This window comes from Ascaphus truei, chromosome 5, assembly GCF_040206685.1.
Source record: "Ascaphus truei isolate aAscTru1 chromosome 5, aAscTru1.hap1, whole genome shotgun sequence".
In the NCBI taxonomy this organism is placed as follows: Eukaryota; Metazoa; Chordata; class Amphibia; order Anura; family Ascaphidae; genus Ascaphus; species Ascaphus truei.
This window is the reverse complement of record NC_134487.1, coordinates 295,946,003-295,971,571: the sequence shown is the minus strand read 5'-3', so window position 1 is coordinate 295,971,571 and position 25,569 is coordinate 295,946,003. Positions and strand designations below refer to the sequence as shown.

Genomic DNA, 25,569 nt, shown 5'->3' with positions numbered 1-25,569 from the left:
TTACCTGATCCGCAGTTCCTCAATGTCCAGGTACCCTCATTTTGGTGAAAAAGGTGAACAAAAGAAAAGTGCGCAACAACAATGTATAAATAACGTGATAATTGTGATACAATTAAATAGGTGACCTTGTGTATAGTATGAAATATATGAAGCGTCTGCAGCTGTGACACCAGGGATGGCTCTGGTCCCCCCTAAATGCACACAAAAAAACAAGAAACACAGCGCACAACGCTCATAGTGCATTAAATGATATCTTTAGTAACCAAAATAAGAAGGTAAGTATTGTGCGTACATAAAACAAAATTTAAACAAGCATTTCAGGGTTATTGTTACCCAAACACCAACGGACGCCTGTGATGGTCTCGTGGCTCTCTCCTTCTCACTCCAATAACCTCGGTGTAGGGCCTGGAAAGTCTCCACTCCAAACGTTGATGTTTTGGCCTCTCGCCTTAAAGAAAGGCTAATGCAGCTTCAGCAGTCCAGAAAAAGACCTCCGCTTATATGCGTTGTGCCCGTCACTGCATAAGTCTCGTATATAACGGAGCAGCGGAGTACACGCGGTTTTTCGTCCTGGTCGAGCACTTCCGGGTCTGTGACGTCACAAGATCGCGAGACTTCGTCGCAAGTCTGCAGGACACCGGATCGGTTCTCTGGGAGTGCTGGGATATAGAGGGTTCGCAAATGTTCTCAATCCAACGCGTTTCGAAACCACAGAGGGTCACCCTCATTTTGGTGTAGTATAGGGCAGTTAAGATATATAGGGTAAATAAGAGATCCAGAAACAGAGAGGGGGTTTGAGAGAGATAGGGGGTGTGAGAGAGAGAGAGAGAGAGAGAGAGGGGGTGTGAGAGAGAGAGGGGGAGTGAGAGAGAGAGAGGGTGTGTGAGAGAAAGAGAGGGCATGGGGGAGAGAGAGAGGGCATGGGGGAGAGAGAGAGGTCATTGGGGAGAGAGAGAGGGCGTGGGGGAGAGAGAGAGGGTGTGAGAGAGAGAGAGGGTGTGAGAGAGGGTGTGAGAGAGAGAGGGTGTGAGAGAGAGGGGGTGTGAGAGAGAGGGTGTGTGTGAGAGAGAGGGTGTGTGTGAGAGAGAGGGTGTGTGAGAGAGAGGGTGTGAGAGAGAGAGAGAGTGAGAGAGGGTGTGAGAGAGGGTGTGGGGGAGAGAGAGGGTGTGGGGGAGAGAGAGAGGGTGTGGGGGAGAGAGAGAGGGTGTGGGGGAGAGAGAGGGTGTGAGAGAGAGAGAGAGGGTGTGAGAGAGAGAGAGGGTGTGAGAGAGAGAGGGTGTGAGAGAGAGAGAGGGTGTGAGAGAGAGAGAGAGAGAGAGAGGGTGTGAGAGAGAGAGAGGGTGTGAGAGAGAGGGTGTGTGAGAGAGGGTGCGAGAGAGAGAGGGTGTGAGAGGGTGCGAGAGAGAGAGGGTGGAGAGGGGGCGAGAGAGAGGGGGCGAGAGAGAGAGGGCGACGGGGGTGGGATGACTGGGGTAACTGGGTGGGGTGATGGGGTGACTGGGTGGGGTGATGGGGTGACTGGGTGGGGTGACTGGTTGACTGGGGTGACTGGGTGGGGTGGCGGGGTGACTGTGTGGGGTGGCGGGGTGACTGGTTGACTGGGTGGGGTGACTGGGTGGGGTGACGGGGTGACTGGGTGGGGTGACGGGGTGACTGGGTGGGGTGACGGGGTGACTTGGTGGGGTGACGGGGTGGGGTGACGGGGTGGGGTAGTGGGGTGACTGGGGTGGGGTGGTGGGGTGACTGGAGTGGGGTGACTGGGTGGGGTGACACTTCACACACACACACACACACACACACACACACACACACACACACACACACACACACACACACACACACACACGCATACACACACACTCTCCCATACACACACACACACACACACACACGACAGGGGGAAGAAGAGGAAAGGCCGCGCGACCGAGCACCACCACCACCACCACTGCCCCGCTCGCCCCCCCAGCGACCATCTCCCGCCCTGCGCGGACAGCCATGGGACCGCGGGGAAGCGGAGACCAAGGAGATAAGAGGGGAACACCCCCGCTACCATCTCCCACCCCGCGCGGGGATCTGGGAAGCGGGAAGTGGCGCATGAAGCCGGGAAAACACCCACTACCATCACCCGTCCCGCGATAGTATCGCGGGAAGCCGGGGTAAGCAGGGACACCCCCCACTACCATCACCCGCCCGTGGGTATCGCGGGAAGCTGGGGTAAGCGGGGACACCCCCCACTACCATCACCCGCCCGCGCTGGTATCGCGGGAAGCCGGGGTAAGCAGGGACACCCCCCACTACCATCACCCGCCCCCCGCGGGGACCGGGGAAAGCTGGAAGTGGTGCGGGAAGCTGGGGGGAGTAAGGGGGGGACACCTCCACCCTGCGCGGATAAGCGGCGGCCGGGGAGAGAAGGCGGAACACCCTCGCTACCATCTGCAGCCACGTGCGGGTATTGGGGGGGGGGGGGAAGCGGGGAGTAAGGGGGAACTGCAGGAGGCAGGGAAGGAGCAGAGGGGATGGAGGATTGGAGAGTACTTACTCTAGTACTCTCCAACAGATCTCTGGCCAGAAAAAAAGGCCGCTCGTTGGGGGCTGGCTCATATAGAGCCTGGCCGCGCGCCCACAAAGCCTGGGAGCGCGCGCCAATCAGCAATCAGGTAGGGGGAGTTATTTACTCGCCCGGGGATTAAATCCACCCGCCCCGGGCGTGTAAATGTATAGGATTGTCGAACACTGTATATATATACATACACCACAATTATTAAGGTTATGGTGGGTAAAAAAAGTGACAAAAACCCTCCACAGTAAAGCATATAGCAATATTAGCCACACCTAAAACAAAGAAAAGTACAACTGCGCGAGACATAAACAGAATTATAGAAATACTTCACCCAACCCCAGGATCAACCCAGCCAACGCCGGCCACAAGCCCAGGTGCAAAATGGGGAGTGTTGGTTCCCGTGGTGACAGAACTGGACAATTAGCCAAGAACCCAATGGCAGGACGCCAATTACGAAGCGTGGAAACACTAGAGGACGCATTGAACATCCTGCCGCTGGCCTCTACAACGCATCGCTCCCTACCTTGTAGATTCGAAGATGAAGCGATGTCGTTTAAGGAGAATACATACCTACCTACCTACCTACCTAACCCATGACCGATGCAGAAGACTCAGCACTGCATGATAGTGATCAATAAAGAACTGTATAGAAACAGCTGAAATAACCAAACTGCCCGCTGGGGGCGCTGTGGCAGGTCCCGGGCGCAGCGGAGCTGTGACGTCATGCCTCCATACATGGCCCCTATGCGCAGGCCAGGGGGGCCGGTCTCAGCAGCCGCGCTGTGATTGGCTTCTCCGGGTTCAACGTCACTGAGTGGGCGGGGCCACGTGGTGTGCTGACCCCTGTCCCTTTAAATCCTCTGGGAGTGCAGCGCCCGCCTGTCCCGGCAGCCCCACACCCGCCTGTCCTGGCAGCCCCACACACCCGGCTCTGGCTGCGGTTATCCAGCATGACACACTGACTTTCCCGATTCCTTTCCCCACACCTTCTCCTCTCCCCGCGCGGCTCCGGGTCTCTCTGCTCCCCTCCTCCTCCCCCCGCCGCCGGTATGTTTGATTTGGAGCGGGGCTGGAACCTCTCCTTCGCCGGCTGCGGCTTCCTCGGGGTCTATCACGTCGGGGTGGCCAGCTGCCTGCAGGAGAGAGCCCCGTGGCTCATTGTGGATGCGAACAAGATCTATGGGGCATCCGCCGGTGCCCTGAACGCGGCTGCCCTGGTGTGTGGATCCTGCCTGGGTGAGTGATACCTGGACCTCCCCTTCAGCCTATAAGTAATATCCCCCCTTATAAGTAATACCCCCCCTTATAAGTAATACCCCCCCCTTATAAGTAATACCCCCTATAAGTAATACCCCCCCCTTATAAGTAATACCCCCCTATAAGTAATACCCCCCCCTTATAAGTAATACCCCCCCTTATAAGTAATACCCCCCCCTATAAGTAATACCCCCCCTTATAAGTAATAACCCCCCTTATAAGTAATACCCCCCCTTATAAGTAATACCCCCCCTTATAAGTAATACCCCCCCTTATAAGTAATACCCCCCCATATAAGTAATACCCCCCCATATAAGTAATACCCCCCCTTATAAGTAATACCCCCCTTATAAGTAATACCCCCCCCTTATAAGTAATACCCCCCCATATAAGTAATACCCCCCTTATAAGTAATACCCTCCCCCCTTATAAGTAATACCCCCCTTATAAGTAATACCCCCCCTTTATAAGTAATACCCCCCTTTATAAGTAATACCCCCCTTATAAGTAATACCCCCCTTATAAGTAATACCCCCCTTATAAGTAATACCCCCCTTATAAGTAATCACCCCCTTATAAGTAATACCCCCCCCCTATAAGTAATACCCCCCCTTATAAGTGGCTCAGTGAGTAAAAGACACTGACTGGCACTGAGTTTGGAGCAGAGGTTCAATTCCTGGTGTCGGCTCCTTGTGACCTTGGGTAAGTCACTTTATCTCCCTGTGCCTCAGGCACCAAAAACATAGATTGTAAGCTCACCTGGGCAGGGACCTGTGCCTGCAAAATGTCTCTGTAAAGCGCTATGTAAAACTAGCAGCGCTATACAAGAACATGCTATTATTATTATTATTATTATTATTATTATTATAAGTAATACCCCCCCTTATAAGTAATACCCCCCTTATAAGTAATACCCCCCTTATAAGTAATACCCCCCTTATAAGTAATACCCCCTCCCTCCCTATAAATAATACCCCCTCCCTCCCTATAAGTAATACCCCCTCCCTCCCTATAAGTAATACCCCCTCCCTATAAGTAATACCCCCCTCCCTCCCTATAAGTAATACCCCCCTCCCTCCCTATAAGTAATACCCCCCTCCCGCCCTATAAGTAATACCCCCCTCCCTCCCTATAAGTAATACCCCCCTCCCTCCCTATAAGTAATACCCCCCTCCCTCCCTATAAGTAATACCCCCCTCCCTCCCTATAAGTAATACCCCCCTCCCTCCCTATAAGTAATACCCCCCTCCCTCCCTATAAGTAATACCCCCCTCCCTCCCTATAAGTAATACCCCCCTCCCTCCCTATAAGTAATACCCCCCTCCCTCCCTATAAGTAATACCCCCTCCCTCCCTATAAGTAATACCCCCCTCCCTCCCTATAAGTAATACCCCCCTCCCTCCCTATAAGTAATACCCCCCTCCCTCCCTATAAGTAATACCCCCCTCCCTCCCTATAAGGAATGGTCCCCCTCCCTCCCTATAAGGAATGGTCCCCCTCCCTCCCTATAAGGAATGGTCCCCCTCCCTCCCTATAAGGAATGGTCCCCCTCCCTCCCTATAAGGAATGGTCCCCCTCCCTCCCTATAAGGAATGGTCCCCCTCCCTCCCTATAAGGAATGGTCCCCCTCCCTCCCTATAAGGAATGGTCCCCCTCCCTCCCTATAAGGAATGGTCCCCCTCCCTCCCTATAAGGAATGGTCCCCCTCCCTCCCTATAAGGAATAGTTTCCCCCCCTTCAGCCTATAAGTAATACCCCCTCCATCCTTATAGTAATGCTCCCCCTTCCCCCTATAAGTAATGCTCCCCCTTCCCCCTATAAGTAATGCTCCCCCTTCCCCCTATAAGTAATGCTCCCCCTCTCATATGAAATGCAGGGACCTACTCTTCCCATATTGTATAGTATGCTCCAATATCTTCACTTATTGAATTCCTTTAACTTGGCAACCCCATCTGGGGTGCTGAGGCTCATGGGAGAGCCGAAACGTTGACCTGTGTCAAACTCTTAATTTTTCACCAAGACCTGGAGTGTGTGTCTGTGTATATATATAGTATAACCAATTTGTTTCTGGAAGGAACTTCATATTCCGTCATTGATCAATCCGAGAACACCTGCTCCTAAAACATTTATCCTGTGATTTTTAGCCTAAATATTTACATGTCAATAAGCACATGTGATTTAGTTGCTAAACCACCTGGGATCATTTGCCTTTTGTCGATCTTACTTTACTTTCCACCTTTTTACGCACGGACGGGTATAGGCGACTTCCACGGAAAACTTCACTTTAAAAAGATCCATGGAAGTTGTTTAGCTGGATATACCCATGGGGACGCTGGTCTGAGCAGTCATTTTCCTTCATGGCTACAAAGTCTCTTTATTTGTGTTATTTCAATTAATTGATCTAATTTGCTGTGTGTTGCTTTTGAGTACTTTGTAGTAGTAATTACTTCAACTCATGGCATAATAATAGGGTTATTTCTAAACTCACCTGTGGTGAGGTGTTTTTCTATTTATTATATACGGTTTTAGCATACTGTAGTTGTCATCAGTTGGTAGCTACAAGAACACGAACTCATTGTGCGTTTCAAACATGTTTTTTCAGTGTAAAGGTAAATATCCGTTGAGATGGTAAACGCTACATACATGAGGGATATTGGAAACCCGTGATTTCATCATCTCACACTCTAGCCATTGAATGTACACATTGTTTATGCGAATTTAAGCTTCATATCTTGGAATGCGTATACCAAATATACAGAGAATGTAGTGCCTGCTATCTATTCCGTATTCCAGTATACATAGCAATTGATGCTATACTGGTGGGGCCATTTGCCCATTTTCTTTACCCCCTGTCAGTCATAGGCCTTATATGCCTTATATGCCCTTCATTCAGACTTATGCCCTAGGGGTTCCCTTGTACCTATCCAAAGAAATGTAAGATATTTGAATTTGTTCCACCATTTCCATGCATCTTTTACCACTCCTAAAGTAGAAAATAACTGTTTTCCCATTATCGCCTCAGTTTCAGAACACAAAGTCCTTGTATTGGTGCAGTATTTGTGCTCTTAAAATACTTTTTGGGGGGAGATTCACCAAAATCCGACAAGGGTGCTGGATTCCCCCAATAAGTTAGCGCTCGATCGGTCGGACGCCACTGATCAGGACTTGGTGAATCCTGAGCTTTTTTTCTGTCTCAAACTGTTTGTTTTTGATTTTGATAAATAGAAGGGGATGGATACAGAAAAAAGAAGGGGTGGGGTAGGGGGGTACAACAAACCCCAACATAATCAAATCAACAATACACTTTAAATACAATACAATTTCCTGGTGCCCTTATCATTATTCTGCAGTGTGTTTCGGACCCTTCTGGGATGCAAGGTTTAAAATGTTAAAGCCCCACAAAGGATGTTTTTTAAATGTCATTTTCTGTACCTGTGCAATTTTTTTCTTCTTGGCACATGTACGTCAAACGCTGCTAAGCAAACACTGTGCGCCTGATGATTTTGTTGGGTGCACGTGGAAGGGGAAGGGAATTCTTCCCAATTAATTTTGAGAGCCGGTTTCAGGAATGTACCAGGTCATCTGATTTAGCAGGGCTGTGATTGGACGGCAGCCGTGAGCTGACTTGGTGGCTGTGGACGCTACCAACCCCCCTCTGTCACCCTCTGCCTGTGAGGTTACGTCTGGTCGGTGACCTGTGCTCATCTGTTTCTATAGAAAGGTTACAGAAGAGACTGCGCTGATGGGATCATTCTAGTTCTTTTTATGCATTTAGGGTATTTTGACATCCAAAGTGAATGCACCCTTTATATTCCCTATTGGGACAAACCTTCTAAACACTTCTGTTTCAACTTTACAAATATATGCTCGTATCTACTCAGCAATTTTCTGCGATTTGACCCGTTCTGGGGCTGAAAGACGCCTTGCACCCCTTTGACTTCTCGAATGCGATGTAAGGGGTCTTCCCCTACTGGAAGGTGTCTCTTATTGCAGAAGATTGCTTAGTAAATATGGCCCCAAATAACCTTAATATGAAACATTGTTTAACATTTTCTAAATTAAGCACTGCAACTGAAATCAAGGCATGGCCATTGTTCCCTCCAGTGCTTGGGAAAGCTCGACCGTCCCCATAGAGAGGGGTGTCTTCTGACCAATTTCCTACTTGTTATAAAACACTAGTGCAGGGGTTCTCGGCGTGGTCCTCAAGGACCCCCCCCCCCCCTCCTCCAACCGGTCAGGTTTTCAGGATGTCCCGGCTTCACAGGGCCGACAGGGGGACAGCGGAGACAGGTTTCCCAGGCCCGGTGGCGGCGAGGTAGCCGACCTCTGGCCCCGCTGCCGGTCCTCTTGTGGCCGGACCCCGGCTCTCTCTCAGGTAAAGGCCTCTTTCACTATATCCCACGCCGACGGGCCTCTCTGACGTCAGCGTGCCCGAATTAGGCTTTGCCCAGCTTCTGGCGAGCGACGGCATGGAGGGAGGCGCGGTGTGCAGCCGCTCGGTGTGGGACAGAGGGATAGAGGACTGCAGCTGGGGAGAGTAGGAGCCCGGTCGTGAGAGGACCGGCAGCCGAGCCTGGCCAGAGGTCGACGGGCCCCCACAGACCATCCATAAGGTAAGCCTGGTTTTTTTCAATATCTATTGGGGGATATTTTTAATATGTATTGGAGTGGGGGGCTTTTTAATGTATTTGGGGAGTGGGGGGCTTTTTAATATGTATTTAGGGGGGTGGGGTTTTGTGGTATGTAATTGATGGAAGGTGAGGGAGAGGGGGGTGGAGGGAGTGAGTGAGGAAAAGAGGCGTAAGAGTGATGCAGGGGAGAGAAATACATGTGAGGCGGAAGAGGGGGTGAGTGAGGAAGAGGGAGTGAAAAGGACAGGAGAGAAATACATGGGAAGATTGTGGGAAATAGAGGGGGCTGGTGAGGTGTGAAATGGGGGGGGAGGGGGGCGGACGTAACTCTAGTCCTGGGCCCTGGGAAATCTGTCTGTGGCCCTGCCGCTTCAGCACAGGTGGCTCAATCAGATATATCGACTGGGCTGTGCTGAAGCTAGGATATTCTGAAAACCTGACCTGTTGGGGCTTGAGGACTGGTGTTGTGCGCCCCTGGCCTAATGCATTAATTTCCTTCCTTATATATGTATATATTTATTTCTATAGCGCCAGCAGTGCTATTTTCTGACCTCTGCCTGTTACTTAGAGCCCTTCATTAAAAACCCTCAAGTTGCCACAGCCCAACCACAGTGGCCTAGGATAGGATGGGAAGCCTCTTGTTACCGCTGCAAAGAGCGTTCATTCACCTGGTTCCTGATCTAAAGCTGAAAATTCCTTTGTGCACCTGGAGAAGCACTGGATTTAATGGGTTCACACTGGATTTAATGGATTCACACTGGATTTAATGGATTCACACTGGATTTAATGGGTTCACACTGGATTTAATGGGTTCACACTGGATTTAATGTGGTGGTATGAAAATCCGCACCGTTTATTTGGCCTCGTGCCTAGAGATGTGCAAGAGGTGAACTTGAGTCTGGCCCAACTCTGGCTGCTTCACAATCTAATTGAAGGGGCAGTCTCTAGGATGAAGGTGAACCCAAGGACAGTGGCATGCTCCATACGGTATTAAAACGGTAATAAAATAAAACAAATAAAAAAGTAGAAGTAAAAAATATAAATTAAAAAATACACCTTAACATTTCCATGTCAAACAAATTCTTTGAATGGGCTTTGCAGTCTTTAACTAATGTCTTTAGGTGATAAGACTGCTATTCATCACGTGTTGGCTTAACTCTGTTCCTCTGTTTGACATGTGCCGGCTGCCATAATTACTTTACAAACAGATAAACGGGAATGGCTGTTGAGCTGAGAAGTGATGCGTATTCATTTTTACAAGATGGAAAAAAATAAGACTGTTACTTTGTAGGGTATTTGGATCTAAAGGGGGGCAATGACAGGTTTTTGTTTTGAGATGCGCTAAACTTAACAGCCACCTGGCTAACATTTGCCTTGAATGTCACGTGTATTGAACTCCACGCAATTCTGGCAAAGCTGATACTTTTATCAGAATATCCTTAACATCTCAAACTTTAATTTCTCCGTTATCCAACACTCCTCCTTGGGATCGGGGCAGAATGCATTGATCTTTCACTTTAAATCCAGTTTTTGTCTACATAAATATTGCAATATCATGGGGAAACACAGAAAAAGTGTGTATACATTGTATTTGATTTACTTTGCTTTTTCGTGTAAACATTGACTTGGCAGAAAGGCTATTTCAGGGCAATCATTGCTCTACCTAAACCTTCACCCCCTGCTCTGTAATTGCTGACATAGATCTGCAGAGCCTAATTCAAAGTAGGATCATAAAAAAAAATTTAAAAAAAGATACGTTCCTTATCTGGGATAACTTTAAACATTTTTTTTTTTGCAAAGCGCTTAACATGTATGCAGAGAAGTGAAATACACAACAGGGATAAATTCAGCTAATCTACAAATCCCCTGCTTTGATGTATTTATCTTTCCCATGGTGTAAGGGCCTATCTATGCTAATATTGTTGCCTCTTCAGTCCAGGAGTTCCTTCTGCTTTGTCTTATATAATTACCCTGCAGTTACCAATGTTTCCTACTCTAATACCCAGGTTTGTTTTGTATGCAATGCGCAGTGCACTTCCGGCTGCTGCTATATCCAGTGGTTGAAGTAAACCTTTCTAAATGATGTGCAATACGTTTTATTCCCATATTTAATGCATTTTAAGCACTGGCTACATATTTCTGCTACATAGGAGCTTGATAATGCCCCCTACTCATTGCTTAGTTTAGTGTTTATCAACCAGGGTTCCCCGGGCACCCCTAAAGGGTTCCCAGCTATTCTTCAGGTCATGTGAACATTGTGCCAAATACAGAAGAATTGACAATGCATCTGATCTCAGACGCGCCATTAGAGAGGGTTGGGGTTCCTTACAATGCATCTGATCTCAGACGCGCCATTAGAGAGGGTTGGGGTTCCTTACAATGCATCTGATCTCAGACGCGCCATTAGAGAGGGTTGGGGTTCCTTACAATGCATCTGATCTCAGACGCGCCATTAGAGAGGGTTGGGGTTCCTTACAATGCATCTGATCTCAGACGCGCCATTAGAGAGGGTTGGGGTTCCTTACAATGCATCTGATCTCAGACGCGCCATTAGAGAGGGTTGGGGGTCCTTACAATGCATCTGACCTCAGACGCGCTATTAGAGAGGGTTGGGGTTCCGCAGAATTTCACAATATAATTGCTCATCTTTTTTAGATTAAAAAAACCCTACAGTCACTGGCTTTTGCAGACCCCTCATGTTTTAAGAATCCAACAGCAGTATTTAGACTGATGGGAAATTCTGATTGGATTAGATCTGTGGGTTGGGTTTGATCCCCCACTCCTGCTTTCCTCTGGACAGGTTACTTCAGGTCATACGAGAGCCTGTGCATGGTGAATGGATGCAGTAATTCCATTGATCAGTAAACATTTCCATTTAAAAAAAAAAGGTTTTGTCTGTAAATGAGCTGTTAACACCTCTGCTGTGTCAAATTTCAATGCAGAGTCTCATAATGAACTAATTGCCTTATAAAAGCTTTGTGTCTCTTAGGTCTGATGGGTAACATAATCTGATGGCTAACATAAAATACGCCAGGAGTTATAATATTGCAATTCAAACAGTTTTCCTTTCAAATATGCTACTATGTGAAGGGTTAATGGCTCATTACTCACACTCGGCAATCGTAAGAATATCGGAATTGTTGGAACACGCAAATCAAAGTTCAGACAATGATTCAGTGATGCCTATTTTATAAGGTTCAGCTGACAAGATGAGTTCTGTAATCTGCAAATTCAATATGAGATTTCAAAATTGTGCTGGTCACCAATTGTCATAATGACCCTTTGGCTGTCGCGCAGAGCGGTTAAAAGTAGGGGAGGTGCCAACGAACACAGCGGTGTTCTGGGCAGTGGCCCGCTCCAGTAACCTTGCAGGGTCTGTGATGGCTGCGGGTGTGCAGACTGTTCCGCGTCGGGCCGGGGGGCTCTGCCGCGCCTGTTTCTACTTTACCTGGATTTTCTCAAAAAGACCAAGGAGTTTCAAGCAAACCCAGCCAAGCCGAACAATTCCGGATAAAACGCCGCTTTATTGACGACCAGACCACATGTCCCTTAAACGTGCTGGTTACATGGGGTCTCTCCCCATCTGCTCTTGTTTTTTTTTACTCTTTGGGGATATTTGGTGTAAAGATTGATTGGTAGAATATATTTTCCTTGTCTCTGCGTGATGTATTTTGCTTTCAGGCATACCCCGGTTTAAGGACACTCCCTTTAAGTACACTCGCGAGTCAGGACATATTTTCAATAGCCCCATACCCCTGTGTCCGCACGCTTGCTTCGCAAGTACGGACACTTATTCTACCCTACAGACGCTGTAGAAGTGACGCGCTGGTTCCCCTCGCCCAATAGCCAAACGGCAGCTCGCGCATGCGCCTGTCGGCACATCCTGAACAGCAGTACCGGCTCCCTACCTTGTACCCAAGCATCGATAAGTGGGGAAAAGGTAGTGCTTCACTTTAAGTACATTTTTGCTTTACATACATGCTCTGGGCCCACTGCGTCCGTTAATGCGGGGTATACCTGTATATTGTTTCTTTGTAAAGTGCCAACATATTGCAAAGTACAGAGATTGGATAATTACATAAACCGTTACACACACAAAGATAATGAGGGCCCTGCGTGTGACCGCTTACAGTCTAGAGGCAATGAGGGACAACGTAGAAACAAAAGTTAGTGACTGCACTTTGTGGGGTGGAGTGTGGCTTAGGGTGGAGTTGTAGGGTGATGATGTCCTGTGTCCATTATACACTGCATCTAATGAACCTTTCTGGGTATAGGACATTTAAAAGGTCCAATATAGACAGCTAGTGCCCTTTGTCACACTGGGCTCATGTTCTGAAACATTTTGTTCTCGCCAAGTTATGTAGCCGCAGTCCTTGAGCACACATGTTCTCAACCTTATTACCCAAGCTTGGACCATACGTCCATGTTGCATAATAAAAAACACTTTGCTTTTCTGGGTGCTGTTTTGTTTGTTATAACAGGTTTTCAAATGCAATGGAAACGAAGACAATTTGCATACAAACGAATCACTTTTTTTCCGTCTGCTCCTGCAATGTTTTAGTTTAGTATTTCTCTCCTGATTCACACTGATTATTTTATTTTATTCAGTGCAATAGATTGTCTTGTTTGAAACTGTAGTGGTATTATTCTTGAAAATAACTTTATTTCATATAGCGCTTTTCTCCCAATGGGACACGCAGCGCGTCACAATGACAGCATAGCGTGCGGTGCGCAGCACATAGGAATGTTACAGACACAGGTCCCTGTCCAGATGAGCTTCAAACCAGATGTTGGTGCCTGAGGCACAGGGAGATAAAGTGACTTGCCCAAGGTCACAAGGAGCCGACACCGGGAATTAAACCAGGTTCCCTGATTCGCACTCAATGTCATTGTCTGAGCCACCTACATTTTCTGAGCACAAAATAATCCATGTTGTTCCCTTGTTGCAGCCCAGTGTTGCTCCGATGTGATGGAGGTAGCCAGGGAAGCCAGGAAGAGAAATCTGGGGCCACTTCACCCTTCGTTTAACTTGGTCAAGATCCTGAAGAACGGATTATATCGAAACCTCCCTGAAAACGCCCACGAGCTGGCAACGAAAAAATTATGCGTGTCCCTCACCCGGGTCTCGGACGCCGAGAATGTACTGGTTTCCGAATTCAACTCAAAAGAAGAACTTATTCAGGTAATCGGCTTCCCCGTGTGGTTATCCAGAGCAGTAAGGGTACGAAGAGAATATTAATGGGAAGGATCAGGCCTCTGTTCAATATGCTGTGAAGCTGCTTCCCAGTTCAGCTTCATTCAAATTGGGACAAAAATCTTCTCCAGCGCGGGAATGCTGCAGTGGCGTCACAGCACAGGGGTGCTCAACTCCAGTCCTCAAGCCCCCCCCCCCCAAAACAGGTCAGGTTTTCAGTATATCCCTGCTTCAGCATAGGTGGCTCAATCGCCCCCTCTTTCAGTACAGGGGGCTCCATTTTTCCTGCTACAGCACAGGTGGCTCAATCAGAGGCTCATTCTATGATTGAGCCATCTTTGTCAAATCTGGGATATCCTGAAAACCTGACCTGTTGAGCGGGATGGGTTGGGGGGAAGGGGGGAGAGATTGAGGACTGGAGTTGAGCAGCCCTGACATGACAGATATATAGGGTCTTAGTCTGCAGCAGCTGAAGCGGGCGTTTTTGATCGGAATTCACCATGGACTTCAGCGCATCTAGAATGTCCCACAATCTTTAAGCTGAACGGCTCAGTGTTGAACTTTGATTTGTTATTTGTTTACAATAATTCGACATGGGAGCGGACTTTTAACCGGTTAACGTTTCACTGACGGCTGCACACGTGTTGACATTTATTTTCTGAAAGTGTTAGTAGGATTCTGTTTTTGTTTTTTGTTTAAGAATTGCGGATTGTTTAAATTCCATTTCTTATACTTTTTTTTTTTTTTCTTAATTAAAAACCTTATTTATGAAATGAACATTCTTTCCTCTCCTTCATCACCCCTTCTATGCCAGAGTACTTTTGGCACTGTAGGGGTTAACCCTACTCCCCCTTACACAAGAACCCTGTTCTGCGGTAGTTGCTGCCGTATGGAGCTGCGCTCTATGGAAACCTTTTTCTTTGCGTTGTTCACCCTTTGCATTAAATTCATGGTCACTTTTTGGTTGGAGAAACTCGTCCCATTCGGTGGCTTTTGTGGTTTAAAGCCGAGGTAATCGGGTCGCAGAACTTCCCTGAAACCGCAAATAAGTTAATTTTATTCCAGTGTTGCAGCGGCTCAATAAAAATATATAAAAATATAGTAATTCCCAAGGAGTCCGAGTTTCGGTAGGTTTTTAGTCTCATAGCACATGGGTGGGCATGTCCTGTCCACAAGGGCCACCAACAGGTCAGGTTTGCAGGATAGCCCTGATTCAGCACAGGTGGCCCAGTCTTTGACTGAGCCACCTGTGCTGAAACAGGGATATCCTGCAAACCAGACCTGTTGGTGGCCCTTGAGGACAGGACATGCCCACCCCCTGTCTTAGCGTTTCTTGCGTGCTTCAGCTTCCTATGGTTAATGTAAAACACCTACTGAACCAAACTCATCTCTTTCCTCCGCAGGCTTTAGTTTGCAGCTCCTTTGTACCTGTTTATTGTGGCATTATACCCCCTTCATTCAGAGGAGTGGTAAGTCTGTCTACATTCATACATGCCCATGCGCTCCTTTCAGGCCTGTGTAAGCTATTAACACCGTAGCAATCTGCGCATGCGTGCGAGCTCCGTATTCCCATCTTTCACACACAAAAAAAGTGTGTGTGTGTGAATAAACAATTTAATAGCATAGATTAAACGTTATGATATGCACTCACAAGGATAATAAAATATCACACATATTGAGAGAATCTCATGACGGGGGCAGCTGGTCGCGATTTTCCAGTCGGTATATCCGAAGTTATGGCGTCTCGTAGGCCGAAGAAGCTCGCGCATCAGTTTGCAATAGTGAACGTGAAATCCCCAAGACAACAATGTTTTAATTGTTTTATAAATCGGTATACATACACGTGGCAACACTTGCCTATGTGTGTATGTGTATATTATAGTGGTACAGAACAAAATAAGATGACTAATCTTTGTAAGGTAGAAACTGGAATAAATATATTCAGGATGCTGTCCCATTATTACTGTTTAACTGCAGTCAACCTATTGGTCAAATTGGCAAGTGGCCTATAGACCTAATCTGACATATCATGGAGAACAAACATAACGAAGGAGTAGTATCCCATCGATGCACGTAACTTAACCAGCCATGTTTTTCAAAGGTGCCTGGTAAATGTGGATGTGAATGGACTGGACAAATTGTAAGATTAGGCATGAACAGAATCATTCATTTATTTCTTTTCTGCTGTCTTCCTCCCCCAGCGTTATGTAGATGGTGGAATCAGCAACAACTTGCCTGAATATGAATTGAAAAACACAATCACAATCTCTCCCTTCTCGGGGGAAAGTGATATTTGCCCAAGAGACAACTCTACAAACTTCCATGAGCTGAGAGTCACCAACACAAGTATTCAGTTCAGTCTCGGGAATCTCTACCGGTTAACACGAGCTCTATTTCCACCTGAACCCAAAGTAAGTTGGTATTGAGACACAGCTTCCATTCTAGAACCATGCCATCCTGCCTCATCTCACGCGCATCTCACACGTAATGCGATGTTCTTCTGTAGGGGATTCGGCCATAAAGCTCCATGGGACCACCTTCTCAATCCCCCTGTTTGTGTTTATATCTACATTTCTGGATTATGTTAAAATCTGTAAAAATTTAATATATAGCCTTGATAGTCCATGCAATTTTACAGGTGCAGCATCTTTCTCAAAGAGCTTGTGCAACAAGAGTTTATTTTTAGTGCTCCAGTCTTTTGCCTAATTTTACAAAACAATAGATCTTGAACCAGTCTCCCACTTCAAAGACTGTAGCCTTGCCACTAGACCACTTCTTCTCTGGGTTAAATCTGTTTTAACTGTTTCAGTGGTTAAGATGTACTGTACTTCAGTATTGAAGATGTTATTGTTGCAATCTCCTTTTGGACTATTGATTGAGTGGATGGTGTTATTGAAACAGGACAGTGGTGTTGACTGGGTTTTGGAGACCTATTTCGTAATGTTGGTTGCTGGTGGCAGACACCCAGCATCTATATCCCCGTAGGGAACATCCTACATGTTAATACATGGGAATGGAGATGTGTGAGACCTTTGTGTTCATACCACATTTTGGACATTATTAGCTGATGAAAAAGTTACAAAGTAACAACCTTTGGAGAGAACCTCCCCCTTCCCCCCCCCCCCCCCCCCCCAATTTCATTAGTGGATTTAATTTTTATGAAGAAAATACAAAATCTCCCTTTTTTGGCCCTGTGAATGGTCTCTGCAATTTCTTAAGGAATTCAGGGGACCAGACTTGCAAACTGAAACGAAGACCTGTTTCCCCATCTTCACACTGGAATATTGTGTTTCCTGCCCGGGCCAATATGAAAAGGCTTGTGACAGATGTAAGCAGATACATTTCTATGCTGTGTAAATGGGATTTGGCCATGTATGACCTGTTCTAGGTGGATTCCATCAATAGTCATTCCTAATACAGAAGTATGTATAGTGACATGGTTTCTTCACGGGAATTAATGTTTTCACAGGTTCTTGGAGAGATGTGTCAGCAGGGATACAATGATGCACTTAGATTCCTAAAAGACAACAGTATGTTAAGTTTCGCCTTACTATTTTAAGTGCCCTTCTACTTTGGTTCCTACAAATCGCCATAGCGTTACATCAGTGAACGTGGTATTCGCAGCACCCTTTTAGGGCTGAAATATTATTCTAAAGTGTTTGTGATGCACTGTCCTCCTCTCGCCACAGTCGGCGGTGGTTGTAGTGGTTTGGCTACAGGACTTGGGTGGGTGGAAGTTGGGGTTCCTCTTCAGCTGCTAACTAAATACTGGATGAAACATGTTACTGCTAAATTGACAGTAGGCAGCCAACTGTTGAACCCCTTAGAGCAGGGGTGACCAACTCCAGTCCTGAAGGGCCACCAACAGATCAGGTTTTAAGGATTTCCCTGCTTCAGCACAGGTGGCTCAGTCTTGGACTGAGTCACTGATTGAGCCACCTGTGCTGAAGCCGGGATATCCTGAAAGCCTGACCTGTTGGTGGCTCTTCAGGACTGGAGTTGCCCACTCCTGCCTTAGATGCTTGCGAGTTTGCCCCTCCTTTGCCAGTTAAAGGGATTGGAGTTGGATACCTTTCCCTTTTTAAATTGAGAAGGTCTGTCCGTGATGGGGATTGTAATTAAACTCGTATCTGATGTTTATAGCCAGTGGTTGACAAATCACCAAAAAATCTACTCGCCACACAAAAAAATCTACTCGCCACCTAGTACCAAACGTGTGCTGCTTGGGCCAATATTTACTCGCCCGGGGGTTAAATCCACTCGCCCGGGGCGAGCAAATGTATAGGTTTGTCGAACACGGTTTATAGCCATAGACTGCTCTGGGCTTGTTACAATGTGTTTGTTAATGTCTGTACAGTATATCACCTCTTATACCTTGACATTTATATGACTAGGTACCTCTATAACAGAACAATTTTTGCTCTCTGTAGACCTCTTAAACATGCCGTCGCCCTCCTCTGAGCTGCTTTTGGCAGAGCCGAAAAACTCAACACCTTCACGCTGTAGGAGTGCAGAATGCTTTATGTTCCGGACTTCTAGTAAAGGTGAAGAAAAGGAATCTGAAACCAAGAAGCCAATGAAACTAATACCGTGGCCACTGGACAGGCGGATAATAGAAAAATTGCCTCCCAGGCTGTGCAATGGTAAGCATCATATTACTGGTATTGATTTATCGAGCCTGTATCAGTCCAACCCGTCTATCTGCCTATTATTTGTAGTCTGTCCAAGGCAGGGGTAGGCAACTCCAGTCCTCAAGGGCTCACCAGCAGGTTGGGTTTTCCGGATATCCCTGCTTCAGCACAGGTGTCTCAATCAGTTCCTGTCTTCACCTGGCCAACTCGTGTCCTCAAGGACCACCAACAGATCAGGGTTTACGGATATCCCTGCTTCAGCACAGGTGGCTCAATCTGTCTTCTGCTGAGCCACTGATTGAACCACCTGTGCTGAAGCAGTGATATCCTGAACACCCCGACCTGCTGGTGGCCCTTGAGGACTGGGGTTGCCCACCTAGGTCCACGGGGATGTTGAGTGGTGTACAGTTTTCAAACGGATTGTGGTGAGTTGCAAATGAAGCACGGCTGCTCTGGATTGTAATCACCAGAACGTAGATGGCTACTCCTACCTGATAGGAGTCTGACACCTTTCAGGATTCAGCTGTCCTCATCGGCAGGTATACCACAATCCTGCCCTAGGAAACCTATTAAAAGATGCATCTTTTTAACTTTGTCCAGCTGGTCTCAGCTGTTTGAGGTTGGCCCCTCCCTCCCAGGTTTAAAGCTCGTCCCATCCCACTTTCCAGGATCTTTGCATGCAGCTGATTGCGACAGATCTAATACAGAGCATTCTTCCTGGTATTGTCCAGGTAAATAAGAATTTCAATCAGATTTAGAACCATGCAGCTGATTATGACCATTCTTCCTAGTATTGTACAGGTTATTAATAATTTTAATCAGTGTTAGGACCTCTGAATTATGATCATGCCTTAGAGAGGCTTACAATGCTTTGGCCAAAGTGTTAAACTAAATTACCCACTTATTCAAGAGATGTATAGGTATTTCACTGCGTATTTTTGCCATTGGATGTAGCACTGGGCTCGGTTTGTGTTTGTTTGTAATGCATCTTTTTAATCATGATGTTCAATCACCCCACTAAACTTGGCCACCTGCACAAGGAAGACCTGGCCTATCACCGGCTTTTATTCTCTCTACATGGCTGCCCTGTAAAATAATTTGCCTGCAACATATTTCAGCCCTGCATGAAGCTTGCAAGGAGAAAGGTGGGCTCTACCACCAGATATCAAGTCTACTACCCATGCGCGTGGTATCCTACATGGTAATGCCCTGTACACTTCCAGTGGAGTCTGCCTATTCTTTAGCGTTAAGGTAAGACTTTGTGTTTTGTTTTGTTTTTCTTAATAATTTACTTCAGACTTAATGTATTTTGCTGTGCTACAGACTTCTAGTTGTTTGCCTACATGAAACCTCTGCTCAGTAATGGGAGATATCCAACACTGTTTGTCTTAGACCCGAGTAGGTCACAGGGTCGGTCAACAGTAATCCGGGTATGGAAGCAAGCCAAATACCAGCTGACCAATAACAATAATATTGTGGTTACATGGACCATAGAACTCCCTGAAAGTTCAGAGTTGAAGAGCACTGTAAACAGAGGTCTGTGTTCCTCTACTGAGAACAAACTCTCTGCAGCTTACACCCCTACTCTATTAACCAAATATAAAGAAGTTCAAGGTGCATTTAGTTGTCCACAATTCTGGCTGTTTTGTCCAGGTTGACCCCGTCTTCTTGCACTGCAGGTTAGTGGACTGGTTCCCTGATATACCAGATGATGTCCGCTGGATGCAGGAACAAATGCGTTCTGTTGCTGGGGCGGTTTATCGCCAGGCGAGGAAGAGACTGCTCCCTGCGGCCAGGTACGTGTTATACATTCTTAGCAGCTTCTATCAGAATCCCGTTACTTGGCCCTTCTAGCTGCACTCGTGTTGAGGTTTTAGGATCTGTCTTTTTTTTTTTTTTTAATCCTAATTCTTGCGCTGTTGCCTCATCCCCTCGGTGTATCTAACACATCTTGGGACCGCAGTCCTTTGTAAAGGTCTTATAAAATGCATTCAGTAATGAAAAGGTGGTGCGCAGAGAGGCAAAAATGTCTCGTCAATTAACGTGAGTCTATGAAGGACAGTGCCCAAACCACCAGGAATAGGTCAACGTTCCAATATAAAATCTATAGAAAAAACAATCCGCAGTGTACCAAATGAAGTAAGCAAAACATCTATTCCTTACTTTGATACAATCGCCACCTTGTAGTTTGTGTGTTGAAACATTGGTGATTGTGTCAGTGGGAGTAATTAGATTGGCTTTGTGATCTTGGCAAACGGGATGGGGGTTGTTTTTGTTCAGTATTTTCTAGGTTCTATGATAGGGTCACCTTCACCAGGCGTGTGTGTGCGTGTGTGTGTGTGTGTGTGTGTGTGTGTCTTCTCTATGAAAGCAGAATGGGATCAAGCACATGTTTGTTTTGCCTTTCAGCTCGCCAACCTGCAGGACACTGAGGAAGTGCCTGAGCCTCCCATCTCCTCTCCATCATGGCTATGCTTACCTGTCACCCAATAGCTTCTCCTCCGTAGACCTGGAGGGCTGGGTCTTTGATTTCTCCTGCTCCTCCAACCTGAGCGGAACACTGGATCCTGAAAATCACCAACAAAATCTCAAGTCTTCTTTTAGCTCTGAAGATTCTGGAGTAGAAATCAGCTTCTTGAATGAGGATCTGGACTCTTCAGCAATTATGTTCTAGGTTTTACTGGAAGAACGTTAAAAACCCATCCAGTGCCGACATGTCCTGAATTTCAGAAGTTAAATCGCCTGTAATCAGGAGAAAAGTACAGAGCTACAAATGAACCACTTGACAAACTAATCCTCCCCAGTAATTAACTGCAGATGGAACCTTTTATGAAACATAAATTGGTTTAATTACAAACCCCCTCTGTACCAAAGGGCTTATATAACAAGAAATCTTGGATTTCGTGACAACTTGGTCTTATAGCAACCAATGGATTGCCAAAATCAGAGAAAAATGTGATAGTCCTGAGAGAACCCCTTCATGTATACAAACATGTTATGGAAGATAAACTAATAAATCCAGGACTCTAATGCAGGGGGCTCAACTCCAGTCCTCAAGCCCCCTCAACAGGTCACGTTTCCAGGATATCCCTGCTTCAGCACAGTTGGCTCAATCAGAGGCCCAGTCACAGAAGCTGGGATATCCTGAACCTGACCTGTTGGGGGAAGGGGGGGGGGGTCTTATTGAGGCCTGGCGTTGACCAGCCCTGCTCTAATGCATCTACCTGCAGTAACCTGGTGCTAAATCTTTCTGGAGGCGCGATTGGGAGCATTAATAACCAGGTCATCCAAAAACAGGCTTTCCATTCTCTTCCTTGGGGCTTTTTTTCCCTCTTTGTCACAGGGTCCATGATTTTGCACAAACTAGACATAGAAGAGAGAGGGTCAAGAATTTCCAGCACTGCCCTTGGCATCCTGATCAGACAAGGTTTTGTAGAGATTACTAACCAGTATTCTATGTATATGCGAGCTTGGTGCATTCCTGCGAGTCTGCTAATCCAGGGGCTGGCCTGCCTGCTCACCTCCCAGCTCGAGCCCCGCCCCGCCCCCATTCCCCCCGCTCAGTTCGGGTGTGAAATGACGTTGACCCCGCTGCGTAATTTGACGCTGCGTTTCCATGATGACGTGTCGCTGACGACCAGGTAGGAGAAGCTGCAGAGGCCTCGTGTGGCCCCCGGCATTTCATTTAAGTGCCCTGCGGGAGAGCGCGGGACCTCTGCAGCTGCCCCCCACTTTGTGCACCCCTGTGCTAATCCATTGGTTATTTCTAAACTATGGGGGATGAATGATTGGGGGAGGACACGGAGCCTTCTACCAAATCCATACCATCACCTGCCACCTATGGTGCTAATGGGGTTAGATTATTAGTAAATAACTTGTATGATCATTGGTGCTGATTTTAATGACTTTAAAATTAGAGTGATGTTTTTACATATATATTTTAGTAAATAAAGAGGAAATGTGAACAAATCTTCAATAAACAATGCAGCACTTGGGTAAAAGGGGAATTTTGGGCGATCAGATGGAGGCTGATTAAGTAGGACACAGGTTCTCAACTCCAGTCCTCAAGACCCCCTGCCAACAGGTCAGGTTTTCAGGATATCCCAGCTTCAGCCTGTGCTGAAGCTGGGATATCCTGAAAACCTGACCTGTTGGGCGGGTTCTTGAGGACTGGAGTTGAGAACCCCTGAAATATGGAAAAAAATTTCACCCTTTGGTGTTTTACATTTTTTTTAAAACTGGTCCTATTTTAGCTATTTAAAAAACAGACAAAAAAAAACCATTGACACTGTTTGTCCCGATATCCGGGGGCAGCCTTATTTTGGGGCCTTTACTGGGTTGTAGTACATTTCCTGCCCCCCTTTGGCAGCCATGGGGTAAAAAAAAAGGGGGGGGGGGTTGGGGGGCTTTAGCGACCTGTTTGCCATAAAACCACGGTTTTGCAGTTTTTTTCCAAGGTATGTAAAAAACCAACAAAATACTTGAAATGAGTTATACAAGATTAGAAAACACTGTTTAAAAAAAAAGAAATAAAACAGAAAAAGGTGGTGCTGTTTTTTTTTTTTTTTTTTTTTGGCTTTTCCTAAAGCGAATCCTTGGATTCCTCATATTTGCTGCTAGCGCAGTTACCCCGGTCACTACCAAACAGTCCTGTAATGTTGCAGGTTTCACTGGCATCCAAGGGGGCCGATGCAAACGGAACACGCAATCTCCATGCTTGTTAATCCAATCCTGCAGTTTGCACACTCACAGGCTGAACTGCCTGAGCCTGGGAAGTAAAGCGCGTTGGAATGCCAGGAGTCATGTGACCTAGCGCAATCTGCCGTCATGTGACCAAGCGCAATCTGCCGTCATGTGACCAAGCGCAATCTGCCGTCATGTGACCAAGCGCAATCTGCCGTCATGTGACCAAGCGCAATCTGCCGTCATGTGACCATGCGCAATCTGCCGTCATGTGACCAAGCGCAATCTGCCGTCAGGTGACCAAGCGCAATCTGCCGTCATGTGACCAAGCGCAATCTGCCGTCATGTGACCAAGCGCAATCTGCCGTCATGTGACCAAGCGCAATCTGCCGTCATGTGACCAAGCGCAATCTGCCGTCAGGTGACCAAGCGCAATCTGCCGTCAGGTGACCAAGCGCAATCTGCCGTCAGGTGACCAAGCGCAATCTGCCGTCAGGTGACCAAGCGCAATCTGCCGTCAGGTGACCAAGCGCAATCTGCCGTCAGGTGACCAAGCGCAATCTGCCGTCAGGTGACCAAGCGCAATCTGCCGTCATGTGACCAAGCGCAATCTGCCGTCAGGTGACCAAGCGCAATCTGCCGTCAGGTGACCAAGCGCAATCTGCCGTCAGGTGACCAAGCGCAATCTGCCGTCAGGTGACCAAGCGCAATCTGCCGTCATGTGACCAAGCGCAATCTGCCGTCATGTGACCAAGCGCAATCTGCCGTCAGGTGACCAAGCGCAATCTGCCGTCAGGTGACCAAGCGCAATCTGCCGTCAGGTGACCAAGCGCAATCTGCCGTCAGGTGACCAAGCGCAATCTGCCGTCATGTGACCAAGCGCAATCTGCCATCATGTGACCAAGCGCAATCTAGCTACTTGGAAGCTTAAGAGGCCTAAGATTGGCAGTGAAGTTTTAACTTCATTTAAAGACCTACCGCTTTGTACACTTGTCGGAAATGCTGTGTAATTAAGTCCACGATAAAGCACTTTTGCTATTTATGGAAATCTGTTTGTTTGTTTTTTTATTCCTCATAGAAAATCTGTACATACAAAATCACTTTGGACTAAATGCATTACCACCTCTCGCTTTCTACACAGGTCTGCTGTATAAATGTGACTAGGAATATTTATAAAATGAATATACATAACGTGCTTTTAGTTAAAAGGCCAGATATTTGTGCTTATTCTGCCTGTGCGTTTGTCCTTTATCGTTGAGATGTCACATTTCTGCTTGTACAGGTTGTGGAATGTAATCTTCCACTGGTTTTTACTGGATAAACACAACCGCATCTTCACTTAATGAGGTATTTGTGACGGTCCTAATAAATATGAACTTGTAAATTGTTGCATTTTAAAAAAAAAAGAGAGAAAATGTAAAACAAAAGAAAGTGACTTTTTGGATTGATTCTAAATTAATTGAAATGTTACCAGGTGCAGTAAATAATTCCTGTTAAATGTGCGCTGTCTCTATGCCTTGGCTTGTTTGTACTTGGTTTTCACTTTTATAGGTCTTTTTTCCTTCTCCTGGACATGCGGTGAATATTCAATTGTTGAATTGTCCTCTGAGAAATAAATATATCACATGACGTGTTAGCTTGCTGTAAGATTGCTGTACAGTGCGGATATTGAGGCACATATTGCCCCAGAGATGGGTTAAGGGTAACGGCACTTTAGCTTGTGACTTGCCAATAAGATCCCATACACTAAAATAATTGACGGCGCTCCCACACTGATCATGCAAATTAATAAGAGCGGATAGAAAAAAAAAAACCCATATAATTATAGGTGATGGATTCTCGCTATGAAAATTGCTCAAAACCAATCTCTCTGCAACTGCCACTGAGGAACCCGGTTATAGAACATTCAGGGCAGCGATATACCCCCTTCTATCTCCTTATGATGACATCATGTTACGAGACCTGGGGAGTGGCTGTCCTTTTTGTAGCCAACCTTCATCACATGATTGGGAGGGGGATTCAACCTAAGCGAGACCACACAGTTAACCCACTGAGGCTGTTAACCCCTTGCATTAATTAGTAGTCCCCGGGGTGGGAGTGGGGGGGAGAGTTACATTAATTATCATTACTTGTTGCACACTTTCTCATACATCTCATCAATCCTCTTTCCACCTTCACCCTTCGCATCCTTTGCTGGTTGGACTCCCCCCCCCCCCCCCATACTTTGCTTGTTGGACACCCCCCATCCTTTGCCTCTCCACTGAGTGATATGCCCAAGTTTTCCATCACCCTTCTCCTTTTCACTCTGCTGCGTGAGCACAAATACATAGTACACTTTCATTCCTCCCTACCTCTATGACCAGTATTTACCTTTTAATACAGGCGGTAGATTCCACTTGGCTGGCCACAATCATTTGACAGATATTGCTTTAATGGATTATTTATTTGTGACTGTCTCCTGTGTCTGATGCTTTTAATGCATCATCCAGATAAAGGAATCATTTTTGACCGGCATTCAAGCAGACATCCACTTAGCAGAGGGAACATGCTGTGGCATAAATCATGTATGTATATCTTTATATAGCGCCACCCAGGTACATAGCGCTGTACAGC

The 25,569-nt window shown here is 46.7% G+C and overlaps 1 protein-coding gene across 1 annotated transcript; it reads left to right on the top strand.

The window, feature by feature from the left end:
* The first annotated feature begins 3,417 nt into the window (after positions 1-3,417).
* On the top strand, positions 3,418-24,458 carry LOC142496225 (patatin-like phospholipase domain-containing protein 2). The gene is made up of 9 exons (XM_075602780.1): positions 3,418-3,796; positions 13,398-13,630; positions 15,046-15,111; positions 15,844-16,053; positions 17,112-17,172; positions 18,073-18,285; positions 19,392-19,524; positions 19,953-20,069; positions 20,683-24,458. The coding sequence occupies exons 1-9, from the start codon at positions 3,610-3,612 to the stop codon at positions 20,945-20,947; spliced, it is 1,485 nt and encodes a 494-aa protein (XP_075458895.1). The 5' UTR covers positions 3,418-3,609; the 3' UTR covers positions 20,948-24,458.
* The last annotated feature ends 1,111 nt before the right edge of the window (positions 24,459-25,569 follow it).

Bases quoted from the DNA above. Each gene is read 5' to 3' on its own strand.
- LOC142496225 (XM_075602780.1), top strand. From the start codon at position 3,610: ATGTTTGATTTGGAGCGGGGCTGGAACCTCTCCTTCGCCGGCTGCGGC. The intron at 3,797-13,397 runs GTGAGTGATACC...CCCTTGTTGCAG, and splicing joins GGTGTGTGGATCCTGCCTGG to CCCAGTGTTGCTCCGATGTG. The intron at 15,112-15,843 runs GTAAGTCTGTCT...TTCCTCCCCCAG, and splicing joins CCCCTTCATTCAGAGGAGTG to CGTTATGTAGATGGTGGAAT.